General features: G+C 43.2%; 2 protein-coding genes across 4 annotated transcripts in view; one reads left to right on the forward strand and one right to left on the reverse strand.

Annotated features, from left to right (window-relative positions):
- The first annotated feature begins 858 nt into the window (after positions 1 to 858).
- mrap2a (melanocortin 2 receptor accessory protein 2a) lies at positions 859 to 10,003 on the forward strand. The gene is made up of 4 exons (XM_035384634.1): positions 859 to 1,105; positions 1,269 to 1,422; positions 4,646 to 4,745; positions 7,555 to 10,003. The coding sequence occupies exons 2-4, from the start codon at positions 1,299 to 1,301 to the stop codon at positions 7,964 to 7,966; spliced, it is 636 nt and encodes a 211-aa protein (XP_035240525.1). The 5' UTR covers positions 859 to 1,105; positions 1,269 to 1,298; the 3' UTR covers positions 7,967 to 10,003.
- The window catches only part of cep162 (centrosomal protein 162), a 50,522-nt gene continuing 43,604 nt past the window's right edge, over positions 9,393 to 16,310 (reverse strand). For all 3 annotated transcript variants that reach the window (XM_035384624.1, XM_035384607.1, XM_035384617.1), the window contains 4 exons: positions 13,682 to 13,823; positions 13,021 to 13,119; positions 12,758 to 12,892; positions 9,393 to 12,419 (listed from right to left, as the gene is read on the reverse strand). In XM_035384624.1, the coding sequence (XP_035240515.1) occupies positions 12,207 to 12,419; positions 12,758 to 12,892; positions 13,021 to 13,119; positions 13,682 to 13,823 (589 nt within the window). In that variant the 3' untranslated portion in view covers positions 9,393 to 12,206. The remainder of the gene's footprint in view (positions 12,420 to 12,757; positions 12,893 to 13,020; positions 13,120 to 13,681; positions 13,824 to 16,310) is intronic.

Here is a 16,310-nt window from a genome sequence, read left to right on the forward strand (position 1 = left end):
CATTCAGCAGAAACCACACCGCATCCCATACAGCACCCTTAATTAATTTGTCTTTCCTTCAAAACCAAGAAAAGAAACACATTCGTTTCTGCATTGACCTTCACAATAGGTAGGTTACATAGGCTAACTCTACCAAGCTCCAGGGTGTACAGAGGAAATGATATCACCATCCGATTGGACATAATCCAATCATTAAGAATGAGTATTCAGACAGGGGCTGAGGCAGACATGGTTTAAAATCACACGATTAAGCGCTAATGATTGAAGGTTAGCTTACAGTGTCGATTCACTGACAACAGGGTCGACAGTTAAGTACAGCGCGGGGAAAATATGCAGCGCTGATTATTAAACAGTTAATGATAAACTGGGTCTGTCTAAGTGTGCGTGTTTACCGTTTGAATTATTCAATTCTGATACCACACGTGCTGTATTTCCTCAAAGTTTTCCTCGCTATCAGAGCGCGATCAACACGTTGAACCAGATAGTAGCAGAGGCACTTTCTCTTTAATAAATAAACATTCGTTACGTTACCTATTGGTGTTTCAAGTTTGTCAGTCGCCAAATATTCGCTTAATTAGAAGGTTCTGTTTATGGACAAAGAAAATCAGTAGGAAGACAGGGATACATATGAAGTTGAATATTTGCAGGCTAATATATATTATTAGCTGACTGATAAATATTTTATACAAACTTTGTTAAATATTTGGTTTGAGAACGTATTTCTCTATTCCAAGAAGGTGCTCCTTTGTTATTGTGTGTTTGTAACTGTCCTTTTTTCATAATCCTAGTGCAATCGTGTGCGTCACTACCAGCTTCAAGGTATTAGGCTGTTTAGAGAGATCCCCACCCCTTACTGCATCTGTTGACACGCTGACGAGTCAGTGCCAAGCACGTACTGCAGCTGCGTGAGGTCTACGGGATAATGGTAACGGACCCATAACTACAGAGCATTTTTGTGCCAATTGCGCGGAGACTCGCGGACCAAAAAGAGCTCCGTCTTGAATCTGGGAATAGGGTTGTTTCCTCTCTGGTTTTCCCTCCACATTCTGTCATTAATAACGTTTTGGATTAAACTATGTTGACGCTTCTGAAGAATCGGATGCCTGTAAGTAGCCTATCAAGTGAATGGTAATTCTTATTGCTACAGGCTGTTTTCGGAAGCGCCTTATAATTGCGCCCAAAGATAGATGGATGACATGCTGCAGGAATCTTGTCATGTGCAAATCTTGTTTTAAAATGTTTTAACAATAGATCATTTCCCCCTTCAGTTAACTTGAATACTAAACAGCCATTTGGAGATGTCCGAGTTCCACAACCCCAATAAAACTCGCACCAGCGCTCGTGGTCCTGCCTACATTTGGGAATATGAGTACTACGACGACGATGAACCGGTGTCTTTCGAGGGACTCAAAGCGCACAGATGTGAGTTGCAATTTTACTTTCTTAACATAGTTTATTTAGAGGAATACATTACATTGTAGATAGCACTGCATGGTAGTAGGCTACATCATGTTGTCCCCCTTGGTTGCTGTCATAGGGCTGCTGGTCTTTATTAGCAGATAGTTTCTCGTGTCAGCACTCGCGTATTGCATTCCACCGATGCGTCCAGTTTTGCACGCGTTCAGCCTTTCCAAATCAAAAGTCACAGTTGGGTTTTTTCCACACAGTATGGTGTAGGAAAATGTAAATATGCGGCAAGGTTTTTCAGTACTGCCGAATGAGCTTCGAATACTTAATATGGTGTTCCATTCAGAATAATATCGAAAGTACTAGAATTGAATTATATTCAGAAGAAAGAATTATAAAAAACACTTCAAAGTAATGTTTTTTTTTCTTCAAAATCTCTTCATTAACACTAAATTTTATTTATTAAACATTTTCTTATCTGCTGAGGATCCGATGATTATGGCCATACAGCCCCAGACCCACAAATGAGTCATTTCTGCCTTAGCTCCAGCTCCTCCAGGTCTCCTTGACGACACACATACCCTAATGGTCTTCTCTGGTGTGTTCCTGGTCAATGGTCAAGCTATGGTCCTGTTGTGAGAAAGGTCCACAGCTTTGGGAATTGCAGTCATCTCTTCTCTGTTTTGGTCCGTGTTTACAGTCAGTTTCTAGAACCACACTGGGTTCATTGGACCTCACATAAAAGGTTTGCATGATTTTTTCTTGCTTGGATCCCCTTGCTGACAGAGACCCAAGGAGTCGTTATGTTCTACGTAATGACTGACAGAAGCTCAGCTTGTAATAACAGGCGTAGATTTAGGTGGAGATTTAGGGGGGTGCATGTCACCCCCCTAAATCATGAATGTGAGTGAATGGTGTGTGTGCCCTGCGATGGACTGGCAAACTGTCCATGGTGTATTCCTGCCTCTCACCCAATACATGTTGGGATAGGCTCCAGCACGTCCTGTGACCCTGACCTGGAATAAGCGAGTATAATGGATGGAATATTGACCATACAATTTTGTCCACACTACAAAGAATTAACTGTTTCCACATCTCCTCCTTGGCCCTCTTTCTTCTATCCTCCAAGAAAATATATAGATATATAAACCGATAAATAAATAAAAGTAAATACATTAATAATGAGTAAATAAACTGGCTCAGAGTCAAATAGTTATTGTTGCCTCAGTGCCACCACGTCCCTCATTGAAAAAGCCAGGAGCCAGGAGAAGATATTTACAGCCAGCCACAACGGTTTGATTCACTTCCTTTAGTGTTTTTACACTGTTGGACAGAGGCATTGTTTATGTCTTTCTGTAGTTTGTTAGTTAACTTGTAAGACAATTTGAAGCTAGCAGCATATATATCTATTAATAGCCTGCTAGGTCAGAAAAAATTAGCTTGCAGAAAGTGAATATTTAAATAATTAGAATAATTGGTAACATAGTTGTCAAATGAAAATTTTACTTTTTTGAGCATGTGATGAAAGTATTGAAATTGAAATTATCCCTTCAGATTTGGTACTCTGCTTCTGGCATGCACAATAGTTTGCAACAGTTCTCTCCATTTGAATGCATAATGGATTGTTTGCAGGGGACATTGATTACTCTCGAGTTGATAAAGAAACAGTGAAAAAAAGAATTATGAGCTGGATTTCTTTTCTCTCAAAAATGACTCTGCAGCACAGCTGCAGTATCATTCCTAAATGTGTGCTTGAGCTGTATCTTAGTGTGCACATCGTAAAGTGCTGTGATGGCTCAGGTATAGTGCATGTGCTGTACAGGAGAGTTCACTGTGGAGATATTCCATTTTTAGTTCCACCTTGGCGGTCAGGAGAGAGAGGGAGGGAGAGATAGATGGAAAATATGAATGTGTGTGGGCTGAGCAGGAGGAGGCTGCAGCAGCGCCTGTAGGAATACTGAGACTTGTGCTTCGGCATGTTTAATGCAAACAAGTGAACAAAAAAAAAAGGGACACATATTTAGGGAACCGGATTCCCTGGCGCATTAGAAAATGAAACTCAGAAATTGAAAACCTGAAAACCCTATGTGTAAATTATGAACCACACGGCCAACAGACACAGAGTCAGTTCACCGTTCAGCATACCTGGATAAATGAGGGCAGGGCTTGGGGGAAGTGAGTCACTGTTCAGATGAGTTGGAACTAAAGGGCGGGTAACACACTGGCTGTTCCACATCCACGGGCAGCCCATAGACCATATGCTATGACCAGGTGCTCACAGATGACTCAGCAATTAGCACAATGAATAGCTTCGTTGGTTTTTTAAAACTTCCTGAGAATTGAGAGGCTGCTCATTTGTGGGACCTTGCATGTGAAGGCAATTATGAAGATGACAATGAAAAAGATGATTATAATGCAGCCACCCATGTTTTGGCATCCTGTGTCCTCATCTGACTGAGTGGGCAAACACCATGTTCTCTTTCTTATTTTCTTTTTTTGCATCACCAAATGAACTAAAGCGACTTTAAAATAGTCAAAATGCCCATCTGTCAAAGTTTCTGCTCCTTTACCACAGCTGTTGCTGTTTTGTGTTTGGCGAACGTTGTCACTTTCTTGTTTCCCATGGTTTTTGCAACCTGAGAATCTGAATCTGCGCTCCCCCCCACCCCCGCTCCCCCACCCCCACTGCAGTGGAGTGTCATGGAACAAATAGTTTGAAATCACGACACACACTCGTTTGTATTCAGTGCCGCGCTTGGCTGTGGTTCGATTTCGACTGAATGTTCCTCTTTATACTTCACCGAGTACATCCCTTAAGCCAGGGGTAGACTCTGTGAAGTACAGGTATACCCCTGGTTTAAGGGGCAAAAGAGTGACAGCAGGGGGCAGCCCACCCGCTGTGGGGTTGGATGACGTGCTGTGGTGGCCCCAGGGCTCAGGATAAAGAGGCTTATTCCTCCCACGCAGCACTCCTGTCAACCTTCGAATGCCATGTCGTACATTTTAAGTTCACTTTTGAAGGGGTACAGAAATGGGGAGGAGGGGGGGCACAGTGGGGTCAGTGTCTATCTGGTTCTTTTAAATTGCCTGGCATAGGTTTTGAAAATTCAGTCAATGGGTGCTTTTCTGTGGGATTGCATGTAGAGGGATACTCATAACAAGACACATCCTGTCTGAGCTGTGCTTCTGTTCTTGTTTACCAGAGGTGGAGGGACTTTTTGTTATTTTTGTGTTACAGATTCGATCGTGATCGGGTTCTGGGTTGGCCTGGCAGTGTTCGTCATCTTCATGTTCTTTGTTCTCACTCTGCTAACAAAGACTGGAGCTCCGCATCAAGAGTGAGTTGCCACTTGCCTGTCAATCATCTCACCCTCTCCAGAACAGTTCAGAGTAAACCGATACTTGTACTATAACACTACATATGTACGTAGAGCATCATCCCAAATTAGCACAGAAAAAATGTAATGAGTGTCAAATCAGGAGGACCATATTATTACCAAAATATTCATGGTTTGAGCCTCTTTTTAATGAGACCAAACATGAATATTTCAGCACGGCTATTCAATAACTCTTGCTTTTAACAACAGGTGTGATGGCTAGAGTCAATTATCATTAAATCTAGCCAATGATGCAATCTCTTTCTTTGGGAAAAGTGTTGTAGTGAGTGGGGCTGTGTAACTGCTCTGCTAAAAGTAAATCCATTTTTAGCACAGTGGTTAGTGCGGACGCCTCTCACCAGGGAGACCTGGGTTTGAGCCTCACCAGATTCTAGCTCGCCATGATCGTAACGAGGCCATTCGTACCACGCTGGCCCTCGCTTGAAACGGGTGCTTCTTATAAAAAAATGTAAATTCCACACTGGTAGGCCTCAACAACCATTATCTGCATAGACAATTGAACTTTCAATTGATGTTTTCAATTGATTATCACGGAATTGCATTCAAACTTAAATTTATGAAGGGAACCTTTATGCTTGTAGTGTTCTGTGGCACTTGATGCATGGCGTGGCCATGCTTGGCCCTGACACCCCATAAACAGCTTTGTGTTCCGATGTCACTTCAGAGGTAATTAAACTTCTCAGGAGAGGAGACTCCATGATATGCTGGATTTCTATGCATAGATAATGGCCTCAGTGTGGTATAATTGCCTAAGGACATTCCCTTTGAAGCCTGTGGAGGGGAGACTGACAGAAAAACAGGCAGCATTCTTGTGTAATCTTGTACGGGCCATTAACAATTTTGCCATATCAAATTATTCCATCTCTCTCTTGAAAGCCTTAATCTATAAACTAGATACCTTACTAGTGACCACTGAGAAAAAAAGTAAAAGTATTTAATTATTATTTTTTTACATAATACAAGTGTCTTGGATGACAAATATCATATCAAATATCATAAATGTCAGATATCATATTTGGTCCTGTAAGTACAACAAAGGATGAGGATGACGAATCAAACATAATATATATCCCATGCTCTCTAAATAGATTCTAAAATGAGGTAGTAAAAGGAAAAGATAGGCTCTACTCCTATTTCAAAGGGGCAGATGACCTGTATAATAGATAATAAAAGCACTTGATGATGAGTGGAGCATGTGATGTGTACACCAGATGGTCTCTGTGAATTTATTTATCGATAGTAAAGGTCTTATAGCCTATAGTGCTCATCCACTTTGTGTTGGGTCTCCAAATATATTTTTCAATGGCTTAATGCACTTTATTGATGGGATTTTCAACCTGGTCTGATAAACTGATACTCTCAATTAAAGCCTTGCGTAAAAAAGTGAAATATTCCAACAAAGCCTCTATAAAGCATTCCTGGGTTACTGAGTTAATTCTGTTCTCCAGATTTTATTTTCTAATTCTCTTCATAATCACACTTCCCTTGAGGTAGCCAACTGATAGCTCCTTCAGCAGGAAATACCATTGGATTTATATTGTTGGTTGCTTCGGTTTTCCCCTTTTGTGCTGTAGACATTGTCCTTTGCAAGCTCGGTGACATGCAATCACATCCAAATTTCTCATTAGCGCTTTTTGTGAAAGCAACCTTTTCCGGAAATGACTGCGAAACCCCAGAACATAGTGCTTAAACAGACGCGCGGCTCCTCAGCTGGGATGAACGTAGGCCCATTAGAGTTTGAAAAAAAAAAACAATTTCAGATGTTGGCTGGCAGTGCAGCCTCCTCGGAACTGTGAATGTAATCACTGTGGATTAGTCCCGTGGAATGGGTGAGTGCATTTCAGTCCATGGACTTGTGTGTTTCATTCATTTATAGAAGAAATACTAAGCACAAAATTAGGTTTTATATTTTACTTAGACTTAGTCTGCTGGAGCTATGTTATCACCAAAGACAAGTCGGATCATTTGAAAGACCTTTTAAATATAGACTTAAAGCACACACGCACACACACACACACACACACACGCACACACATGAAAAGGTTTGGAAACCCCTGGTATAGTTAGTCATCTCTTCAACAGTGCCCTGCTGGCCAGAGCAACTTGTCATTTCTGAATGCTTTATTCACACTGGTGCTAATAGGCCTCAGACACATAAGTAACCCTGAACTGCCTGCCATTTATGCGTCCTGACTGAAGGCCATGTGCTATAAATGCAAAACTGCAGCTGGAGATTACACCAGTCGCCTGATGTAAATGTCACAGGGATGATGACTTCTAATAGAGGCAGCAGGTTCTAAATTCAGCAACACCTTGACTTCTCTCTGTTGTGAAGAAGAATCAATGCCACTATGAAAGGAACAAGCAACTTCAAAATTTTTTCCTTAATGATTTTTAAAATTAACTGTGAAGAGGTGAAGAGATAACAAGAGCAGCGAGCTGTAGTCAGGCTCTCACAAATGATTTTTATTGAGAACTCTGTGGAGTCGTCATCTATCCCTCCACTGACCTTTAGCGCCCTCATCTGTAGTCTGCTCCGGTACAGTCCCCAGCTTCACTCTCCTTCGCAGAATTCCGTCCTTTCGAGTATTCAAAATGTAATTCTCATCTATATGGTAAATCCCTCACATTTTTCTAATTTCCTATAGAACCTCCACCTATTGCTTTCCACTAAACTGCAGAAACCTTGCTTATGGAGTCTAGCAAGCTGATTTATATCACATCCCTTTCTTCCCGCGCCTTAACGCAGGAACCCAGAGCAGTGTGAGAAGCGAGCTCGTTTGGCCAGCTGTGCGGTGGACATCGGCCACGATCAGGACACAGGCAAGAAGGCGTGCTCTCGACCCCTGCTGGACGAGTCCCGCTCCCTTTTCCACTGTTACATCAACGAGGAAGAGCGGGGTGGGGGCGGTGGCGGGGTGAAGGGCAGGGGTGGGGGCGGGGCTAGGGCTGGACAGGCCCCTAGCCTCGATCTCCACGGCGCGCCGGCAAGCCAAAGGACAGACAGGGAGGCCAACTTCCTGGCGCACTTCAACATCCCGAACTTTGTGAACTCGGAGCACAGCTCCACACTGGGAGATGATGACCTGCTGCTCTGCGAGCCTCCAATCATCCTGGACAGCGTGTCCTGCCCCGAAAGTGCCCATCACATCATCAGCTGAACTCCTCACACCAGGGTACTTTTCTGTGTGGCCTTCATCAGCGGACAACAGTGTGCTATCTGCAATGCTAATGAGCGCTTGTACACACAGCTAATCACTTTTCGTCACCTACAGTTTTGAACCGGTATCTTTATTTAACTACTGAAACACAGTTCAGGGAAACCACTGTGTGATTAAATATTACTTGTAAATAGAAAAGGCTTCATAGCTTCAGCCTCAGACCTGTCAGTGCTGGGCGAAAGACCATCAGTGGAGATTAGCGTTCCTGCGTCATTATCTCATGTACACAGGGAAGTTATTGGTAAGACGCTAAAATGTAGCGATTTTAATTTTAAGTGTAAAAGACCCGCAGAACACAGAGCATGTGCTAAATTGGTATGTCTAGACATTCTGCACCATACGGTCAGGTCCAGAATTTGTGGTACCCTTGGCCTTGATAAAGATAAAGAACAAAAAAAGCTGTATTGAACTAAAGAACACAAAAGAGACAAATGTAAAAAATAGAATCCATTTATACTAATGCAGTCGTTTCACAAAAAGATTGGCGGCATAATTAATGGCATCCCTGTTTTCAAAACATCAAAAAAAAATATGGTGTACTCTTCCTTCGCAAGGGTGGAATTACCAAGCCATCTTCTAGGGTTTTATATTTGTGATATTTTTCCATTTATTAAAATAAATTACAATTACTTAGATGCTCTTATCGAAAGTGACTTACGGAACTGAATAACATCAGTGTCAGTCTTAATAATACAATAGCATTATCACCAAGGCCCAAAGATAATGAATAAATACAGTAATGCTAACATTTTACAGTATAGTAACAAAAGTAAGTACCACTAGACAGATAGCCTATCTTTGCAAACAGCTACACCAACAACATTATCTCAAAAGAAATTCAAAAGAAAGGACAGCTGAAGGGGGGGTCAAGGGAACCATGGTGCAGCCTGAAATGGGTTATGATGACTGTGTTGTGTGAAGCTCATTCTGCCATTGGTAGCAGAATGGAGAGGTCTGGTTGGTGCAATGGGGTCTGATGAAGTGTTGAAGATATTATGGTCCACTAATCGAGGACCAAGGTTTTGAATTTGACTCAAGTTGATATAGGAAGCCAGCGGAGGCTACCGAACAGAATCTTTAAAGATCCTTCGGTCTGTGCTTGTGGATTAGCCTCTTCAAGTCACAAATTTTTGAGTGGTTCAAGTCTGAAGACTTAGATGGCATTGCAAAACAGTAATTTTGTGGTCATTTCATTGTCCCATTTCTTGGTTGATTTTGAGATACTTGGGATCAATGCAGAAAGGTCTTCCTTTTCCAGTTTGACATCTACTTTGTGGGAAATAGTTATTAAAAACAACAGAAACCCTTTTCTCTAAAATATACATAATTTTCGCTTTTTTTGAGGTGTACAGTAACAGCTTTTTTAAAACTTTTATTTTATACAGCCTTTTTTGGTCAGGTTTATCAAGGGTGTCAGGTCACTACATGTGCTATGTGCCAAGATGTTTTTCAGCTATTTTTCAGTTGTGTAAATTAATGTTAGTAACTGCTGGCACAGTGACAGTACATCGTTTCATATTCGGCTGTCTGGTGTGCCTACTTGATAGACAGAGGGGGTAGGGCATACTAATGTTTTTAATGTTGTAATTGTCAATCGTGGTATTATGGACACCATTAAGTCCTGAACATTGTAGCAAGACTTGCTTCTAAAGTACATACTGCCATTTAATGTTTACTGTTTTCATCTGAACCATTTTTCTTATGAAGTACACACTTACCATGCTTGCTCAAAAACTTACTAAAAAGCTGTAGCAGAATAAAGTTTCATATATACAAATGAAAAAATGTACTGCCTGTTTGTACGATCATTTCATTTTTCAATGTGACAAGTTTTCCTGTATTCCCTGTACAGTACTTCCCTTGCACATGAAGTTAATAAACCATAGTCAATGCAATGAATACCGTGACTTCCACGGATTAACAATATTTTGTCACTGTTCAAATATGACTGTAAGAAATACAAACTGCATAACTACATATCAGGCTTGTGTCATTTCTGTTCCTGGAAATACACTCATTGACCCCATTATTAGGACCCCTTTTAGCCTCCAGAAGAGCCTGAATTCTTCACATCAGACTCTGGAGCATTTCCGGCAGGTTTTTTGGCCACATGGCCAATGGAGTAAACCGAGTAAACTGAAGTCACTGCTATGTTCATCTATCCAGCCTGGAATACTGTGTGCTTTGTGACACAGCGCATTATCCTGCTGGAAGTCTCCATTTTGAAAAGGGTAGACCGACTGTGGCCATAAAGGGATACACATGGTCAGCAACAATGCTTAGGTATGCTGTGGGATTTAAATGATGCTCAATTGCTATTAATGGGCCTAATGTGTGTGAAGACAACATTCCCTACACCATTACCACCACCAGCCTGCACCATTACCACAAAGAGGATGAATCCATTGTGACCCAAATTGTGACCCTACCATCTGAATATTGCAGCAGAAATTGAGATTGCCCAGACTAGGTGAGGTTTTTCCAGTCTTCAAACGTCCACTGTTGCCTCATCTTCCTGTCCCTAGCTGACAGGAGTGGAACCTGATGTGGTCTTCTGCTGCTGTAGCCCATCTGCTTCAAGGTTTGACGTGTTGTGCGTCCAGAGACGCCTGTCTGCACACCACTGTTGTAAACTGCGCTTACTTGAGCATTTACAGCCTTTCTGTTAGCTTGCACAAGTCTGTTCTTCTCTAACCTCTCCCATTAACAAGGTGTTTTTGCCCACAGAACTGCCTCTCACATTGGATGTTATTTTTTCTTGCACCATCCTGTGTAAACTCTATAGAGACTGTAGTGCATGAAAATAACAGGTGGGCAGCTATTTCTGAGATGCTGGAACAAAAAAAAATTGGCACCAACCATCACACCATGGTCGAAGGCGCTTAGATCACACACCTAGTCCATTGACGTTTGCTTTTTATTTAGTTAAATGTTGTATTACATGGGTTGTGAAATGTATAACTGTATCAAATGTATAAGTTACTGGAGTTTGGCATTTCTGTTTTATGACATTTTAATAGCTACTAGTTAGCCATTAACTTTTCAGCATGTTCAGTTATGAGACAAGGCTCCATTGCCTATACACAATTCCTGAGACCCGTGATATTATCTATCACATGGTCAGATTTAGATTTAGATGTTACATCCATACAGTATTATAGTTAAAATACATCCTTTCATCCCTATTTACAGACACCACTGGTAAATATTTAAGTACGATGCTAAAGGAAATCATGCTCTGATAAATATACTTACTGGTGTCCTGCAGCAAAACTTTTTTTTAGAGTTTGAGAATAAACTTAAATATGCGACAATTAAAACTGACAAAAGTAGAAAAATGAACTTTTACTTTTGTTTTAAATTAATTACAAAACTACACACACAGGATCATAAAACATGTCAGCAACTGAATAACAATGAAATATATCACACGCATTATCCGAAAATAGCTAGAAAAAAATATTTGCAAATGTATTAAAAAATAAATTAATTACCTAAGGAGAAAATGCCATTTTTTGTGGTCTTGCCCTAAAACATGGGTTGATTTACACATCGCAAACCCGACATGACCACAAAAGAACCTCCAATCAGGAACCTAAGTGCAACCAAAAATGTTAACCCTACTGGAGAACAGGGGAAACCTCGGAGCACAGAATGTGCAGATCCAGTGACCCTTCAACCCTCCTGATCCCCTGTTCTACTGTCACTCATACCAGACACAGCGCGGAGAATAAGAGCACAATCTGCAGCACAGAATCCTGTTCCCTTTTCTTGTTACTGATCATATACTGTAGGCAATAATAGTAACGACACTTTTTCTCATAGCTGCTGAAACAAGCAACAGCATTTCTCCAGTTGCTGGTAAGTGCAACATTATTTCAGCAACTGATGGTGTGTGCACCACTGTTCCTGCACATTATTCTCCTGAGCTCTTCACAAAGCATTCCCCTTCAGTTTCTTTCTGCATCAGGTTAAATGGCCAGCAGATTGAGGAAGTAAAGTACCACACAGGTTCTTCTGAGCCTGCAGCATACGCAATTCAAAGACCGGTAGCAGGAGGACCTGAATGCGATCAAAAGCAATAACGGCAATCTGCAGCTGTTGTGGTGCGGTCCTGCAGTGAATCGACACTGGAGGGAAACCGGGCCACTCTGTAGGTTCTGTCTCAAACCCCGGTGGGTCAGCTTCCCCAGCCGAACGGTTCGGCTCTAGAAGCTTCCGGGACGGGGATGACCACGCCCTGCCTCTGCAGCTCTCTCAGAACGTCCAGGATGGAGTCCAGCTCCACCCGGAAGGCCTCCAGCTCCTGGCCCTTGGCTTGCGCCTGCTTCCTCCAGCGCTCCACCTCCTTCTGCTGCTCCGCCTCCACCACCAGCCGCGTCTGGGCGATCACCTGCGAGCCGCAGGGGTTAAGCAGCTCAGGTACAGTCACAGGGCCTCGCTGCTGATGCTCACCGACAAAGCACACGCTTCCCACTTACATTTACATGCACTTACACTTACATTTACATGCACTTACACTTACATTTACACCAGAAGCATTTACATAGCGTGGCACAGAGAGCCTGCGGTGGTAATGAATCATAAAGCCCATAGAAATGAAAATGTATGCATATTTGATTTGATAGTGTGCGCGTGTGTGAAATGTGTTCACTGTGTGTGTGTGTGTGAAATAGGTGTTGATTGCGTTATATTTGTGTGTGTGTGTGTATGTGCATGTGTGTGGAGTACCTGCTGCAGCTCTCTCTCCCTCTGTGTGTATCTGAGCTCCATGCTCTCGATCTTTCTCTCCAGGGCGCTGAAGTGACGCAACTCTGGGGTGTGAGCCTCCTTCGCTTCCCTGAGGTCCTCCAGAAGCTTGGCCATCTACAGTGACACACACACACACACACACACACACACACACGCGCGCACACACACACACAAACACCTTAAGAGACTCAATCACAAATCCCCCATGAGGCGGAGTGAGTGTTAAAGAGGTGAGGGCATACCTGGGTCTGCAGGGTTTCCTCTCGCACCTGAGACAGTGTCAGAGCCTCCCTGCAGCCCTGCAGATCCTTCAGCTGGTCCCGCAGGTGCCTGATCATGATCTGCAGTTATGAGGCCAGAACAAGGTGAGAAAACTGCACGCCTGCTCTCTGTTTGCATTGGACATAACATGGACTCACACCGCTGATTACAGCATACTGCTCCATCAACAGACCACATGCCATGTGAGGACAGCAGTGTAGGAGAACTGGGGCCTGTGTCCTTAAGGTTTCAGGTTTGATTCCAAGGCAGGACGTCTCCTGTTGCACCCTACCCTGAGGTACATAACCTGCTTTGCTTCAGTATATATATTCAGGACATATATTCAGGATACTATTTGAAACATGCAAAAACTGTGCTTTGGATAGTTGCTTTGGAAAGTTCCTTGGATAGGAGCTTCAGCTCAATGCCTGTAATGTAATGTAAAGCTGATTCTCTCTTGACCTAGGCACTTAATCCAAACTTTTTTTTGTAAAAACTTCAGCGGAATAAATATAGTTTGTTCAAGCTTTAAGTCTAAATGTCATTCTGGACACGGGCATATGTCAATAAATATCAATGAAGTAACGGCTGCTGCCCAATCCATCTGCACTTTCCCCACTGGGTGTGAGTGCGTACATGTACCTCCTGCGTGGACATCTGATTGGCCAGTTCAGCCACTTTGGAGGCGGAGTGTTCCAGGGCGTGGCGAGCCAGCAGGCCCTCCAGCTCCTTCTGGTGCTGAGACCGGAGCGCTAGCAGCTGCTCCTCAGCACGCTCCCGTGTCCTGTAGGGGGCGACAGAGGGAGGAGCTGAGTACAGATCCCTCCATTTATCAGCTGTTGGGAGAGTCATAGGACTGCCTAACCTGTCAGCGCAGTGCTGAAACACAATTCCAGAATGCATCCTGTGCAAAACTGGGACAGCAACATACTGTCCATGAGTGGCAGTGAGGCAGATTCGATTAGAGCTTAATTAATTCCATTATGTTGAAAGTGTAGCTTAATTAACACAATAGTGATTTTGTTTTAAACTTGACAGGCAATGACACGTTTGAGTCATGTAATTCATAGTCATATGTTACTATGAATTACATATTCATAGTAATTCATAGTAACTAAACCAGTGTACATTTGGTTTGTGTTTCTATTTGTTGTTCATCTTCTGTATTGCTTCATGTCTTTTTGCCTGTATGGTTTCTTCTATATAATTACATACAAAAAAATAATTGAAAATGTCAGTTCAAAACAATAAATATCAATAATCTTCTGGTTAAAAACTTATGTTTCATTTAAATTTTCATAAAAATGATTTATGCCCCCATGCCTTCATTGTGATGAACTTTAAATATCACATCTTTACCAAAAAAATGAATGACATTTTCATTGGTAAATACAATCTAGCAGAGGTAAATGGCAACCATTACTCATACATACTGCTAATACTGTTTTGAATTATAGATAGAGAAAGAGTAATTTTTTGCCCAAATTGCACTTCTGTATCTGTTTAAAATCCCATCAATGTCCTGGGCACATCTGACCCAGGCTAACAGTTTGACCGGTGCTTAATAAGTCAGCCGAACACAAGGGCTGAGAGAACATCGCGAGTATGAGCATGAGTGGGTGTGAGAGCCAAACGGCACGCTTTTACTGAGGGGGGAGTCCCCAGCTGCAGACCGGTCTGCCTGAGGGACCGTGAGAGGACCATGAGAGGAACGCTGTGGACCGGTCCAACTGAGGGACCGTGAGAGGAACGCTGTGGACCCCGGACCAGTCCGCCTGAGGGACCGTGAGAGGAACGCTGTGGACCAGTCCATCTGAGGGACCGTGAGAGGAACGCTGTGGACCAGTCCGTCTGAGGGACCGTGAGAGGAACGCTGTGGACCAGTCCGTCTGAGGGACCGTGAGAGGAACGCTGTGGACCAGTCCGTCTGAGGGACCGTGAGAGGAACGCTGTGGACCAGTCCGTCTGAGGGACCGTGAGAGGAACGCTGTGGACCAGTCCGTCTGAGGGACCGTGAGAGGAACGCTGTGGACCAGTCCGTCTGAGGGACCGTGAGAGGAACGCTGTGGACCAGTCCGTCTGAGGGACCGTGAGAGGAACGCTGTGGACCAGTCCGTCTGAGGGACCGTGAGAGGAACGCTGTGGACCAGTCCGTCTGAGGGACCGTGAGAGGAACGCTGTGGACCAGTCCGTCTGAGGGACCGTGAGAGGACCGTGAGAGGAACGCTGTGGACCAGTCCGTCTGAGGGACCGTGAGAGGACCGTGAGAGGAACGCTGCGGGCCCCGGGCCCTAACGTGCTCCTCATTAAGCACCGTGCCCCCGCTGTCCTTTTCCACGCTCACACAACGGCCGCGTGCCCACGTGCCCAACTCAAGAGGACCCGCATCATTAAACCGCTTCTAAAGAAGGGAAAGTCTAATCATGTCCTCTTTGTAACTGAAGTAGGCCACCGCCTTTTGCATTATGTTCCATTTCCTGTTACTCCTATGCATTTCCTCATAAATAATTTTTTTGTTTGTTTTATTAAAAGCAATGGGGTGCTTTTAATGGCTTGAATAAGAACCGAATGACCCAAAACAACCAATTACGTGTCCACATATCTCGCATGGTGTACATCACCATGGAAATAAATGCAAAAATAACAATGGCAAACCCGCCACACTATTAAACCAAAGTCATTGATTGACTTGGCTATTGATCAAAGCAAGAGCGGAGAGGATTACAATAGGGAAATGACAGCAGTAGGTCTGAGCCAATTACACCACACATCCTCACTTTATACCCATGGCATAACCCAAAGCAGTCAAATTACCATTCATCTGATAGATGTTCTTTACATTTAAAAATATGGCTCAATACAGCTTTTTACGCAGTTTGGCTCAATCTTACTTGGAGGACGCGCTGGCTGATAATGATGCTAATGACGATATAACATGGCTCTGAGCCTGCCCTCCACCTACGTAAATGAACAGAACCACTAACACTTAAATAATGACTTCTTGGCTCTCCATGCAAAACTGCAAATTCGGTACTGAAGTTTGGGAGTCTGAAGTTCTCTCAGCTCAGGGAGGTGTGTGTGTGAAAAGTGTGAGAGTGTGCATGTTTGAAAGCATGAGTGTGTGTGTATGTGTACGCGTGAGTGCGTGTGAAAGTGTGAGTACGTGCCTGAGAGTGTGTGTTTGTCTGAGAAACTACGAGCATGTGCATGAGAGTGAATGTGTGAAAGTGTGAGTGTGTGTGGAAAAGTGTGAGTATATGCATGAGTGTGC

Source organism: Anguilla anguilla, chromosome 1 (assembly GCF_013347855.1).
Source record: "Anguilla anguilla isolate fAngAng1 chromosome 1, fAngAng1.pri, whole genome shotgun sequence".
Lineage (NCBI taxonomy): Eukaryota > Metazoa > Chordata > Actinopteri > Anguilliformes > Anguillidae > Anguilla > Anguilla anguilla.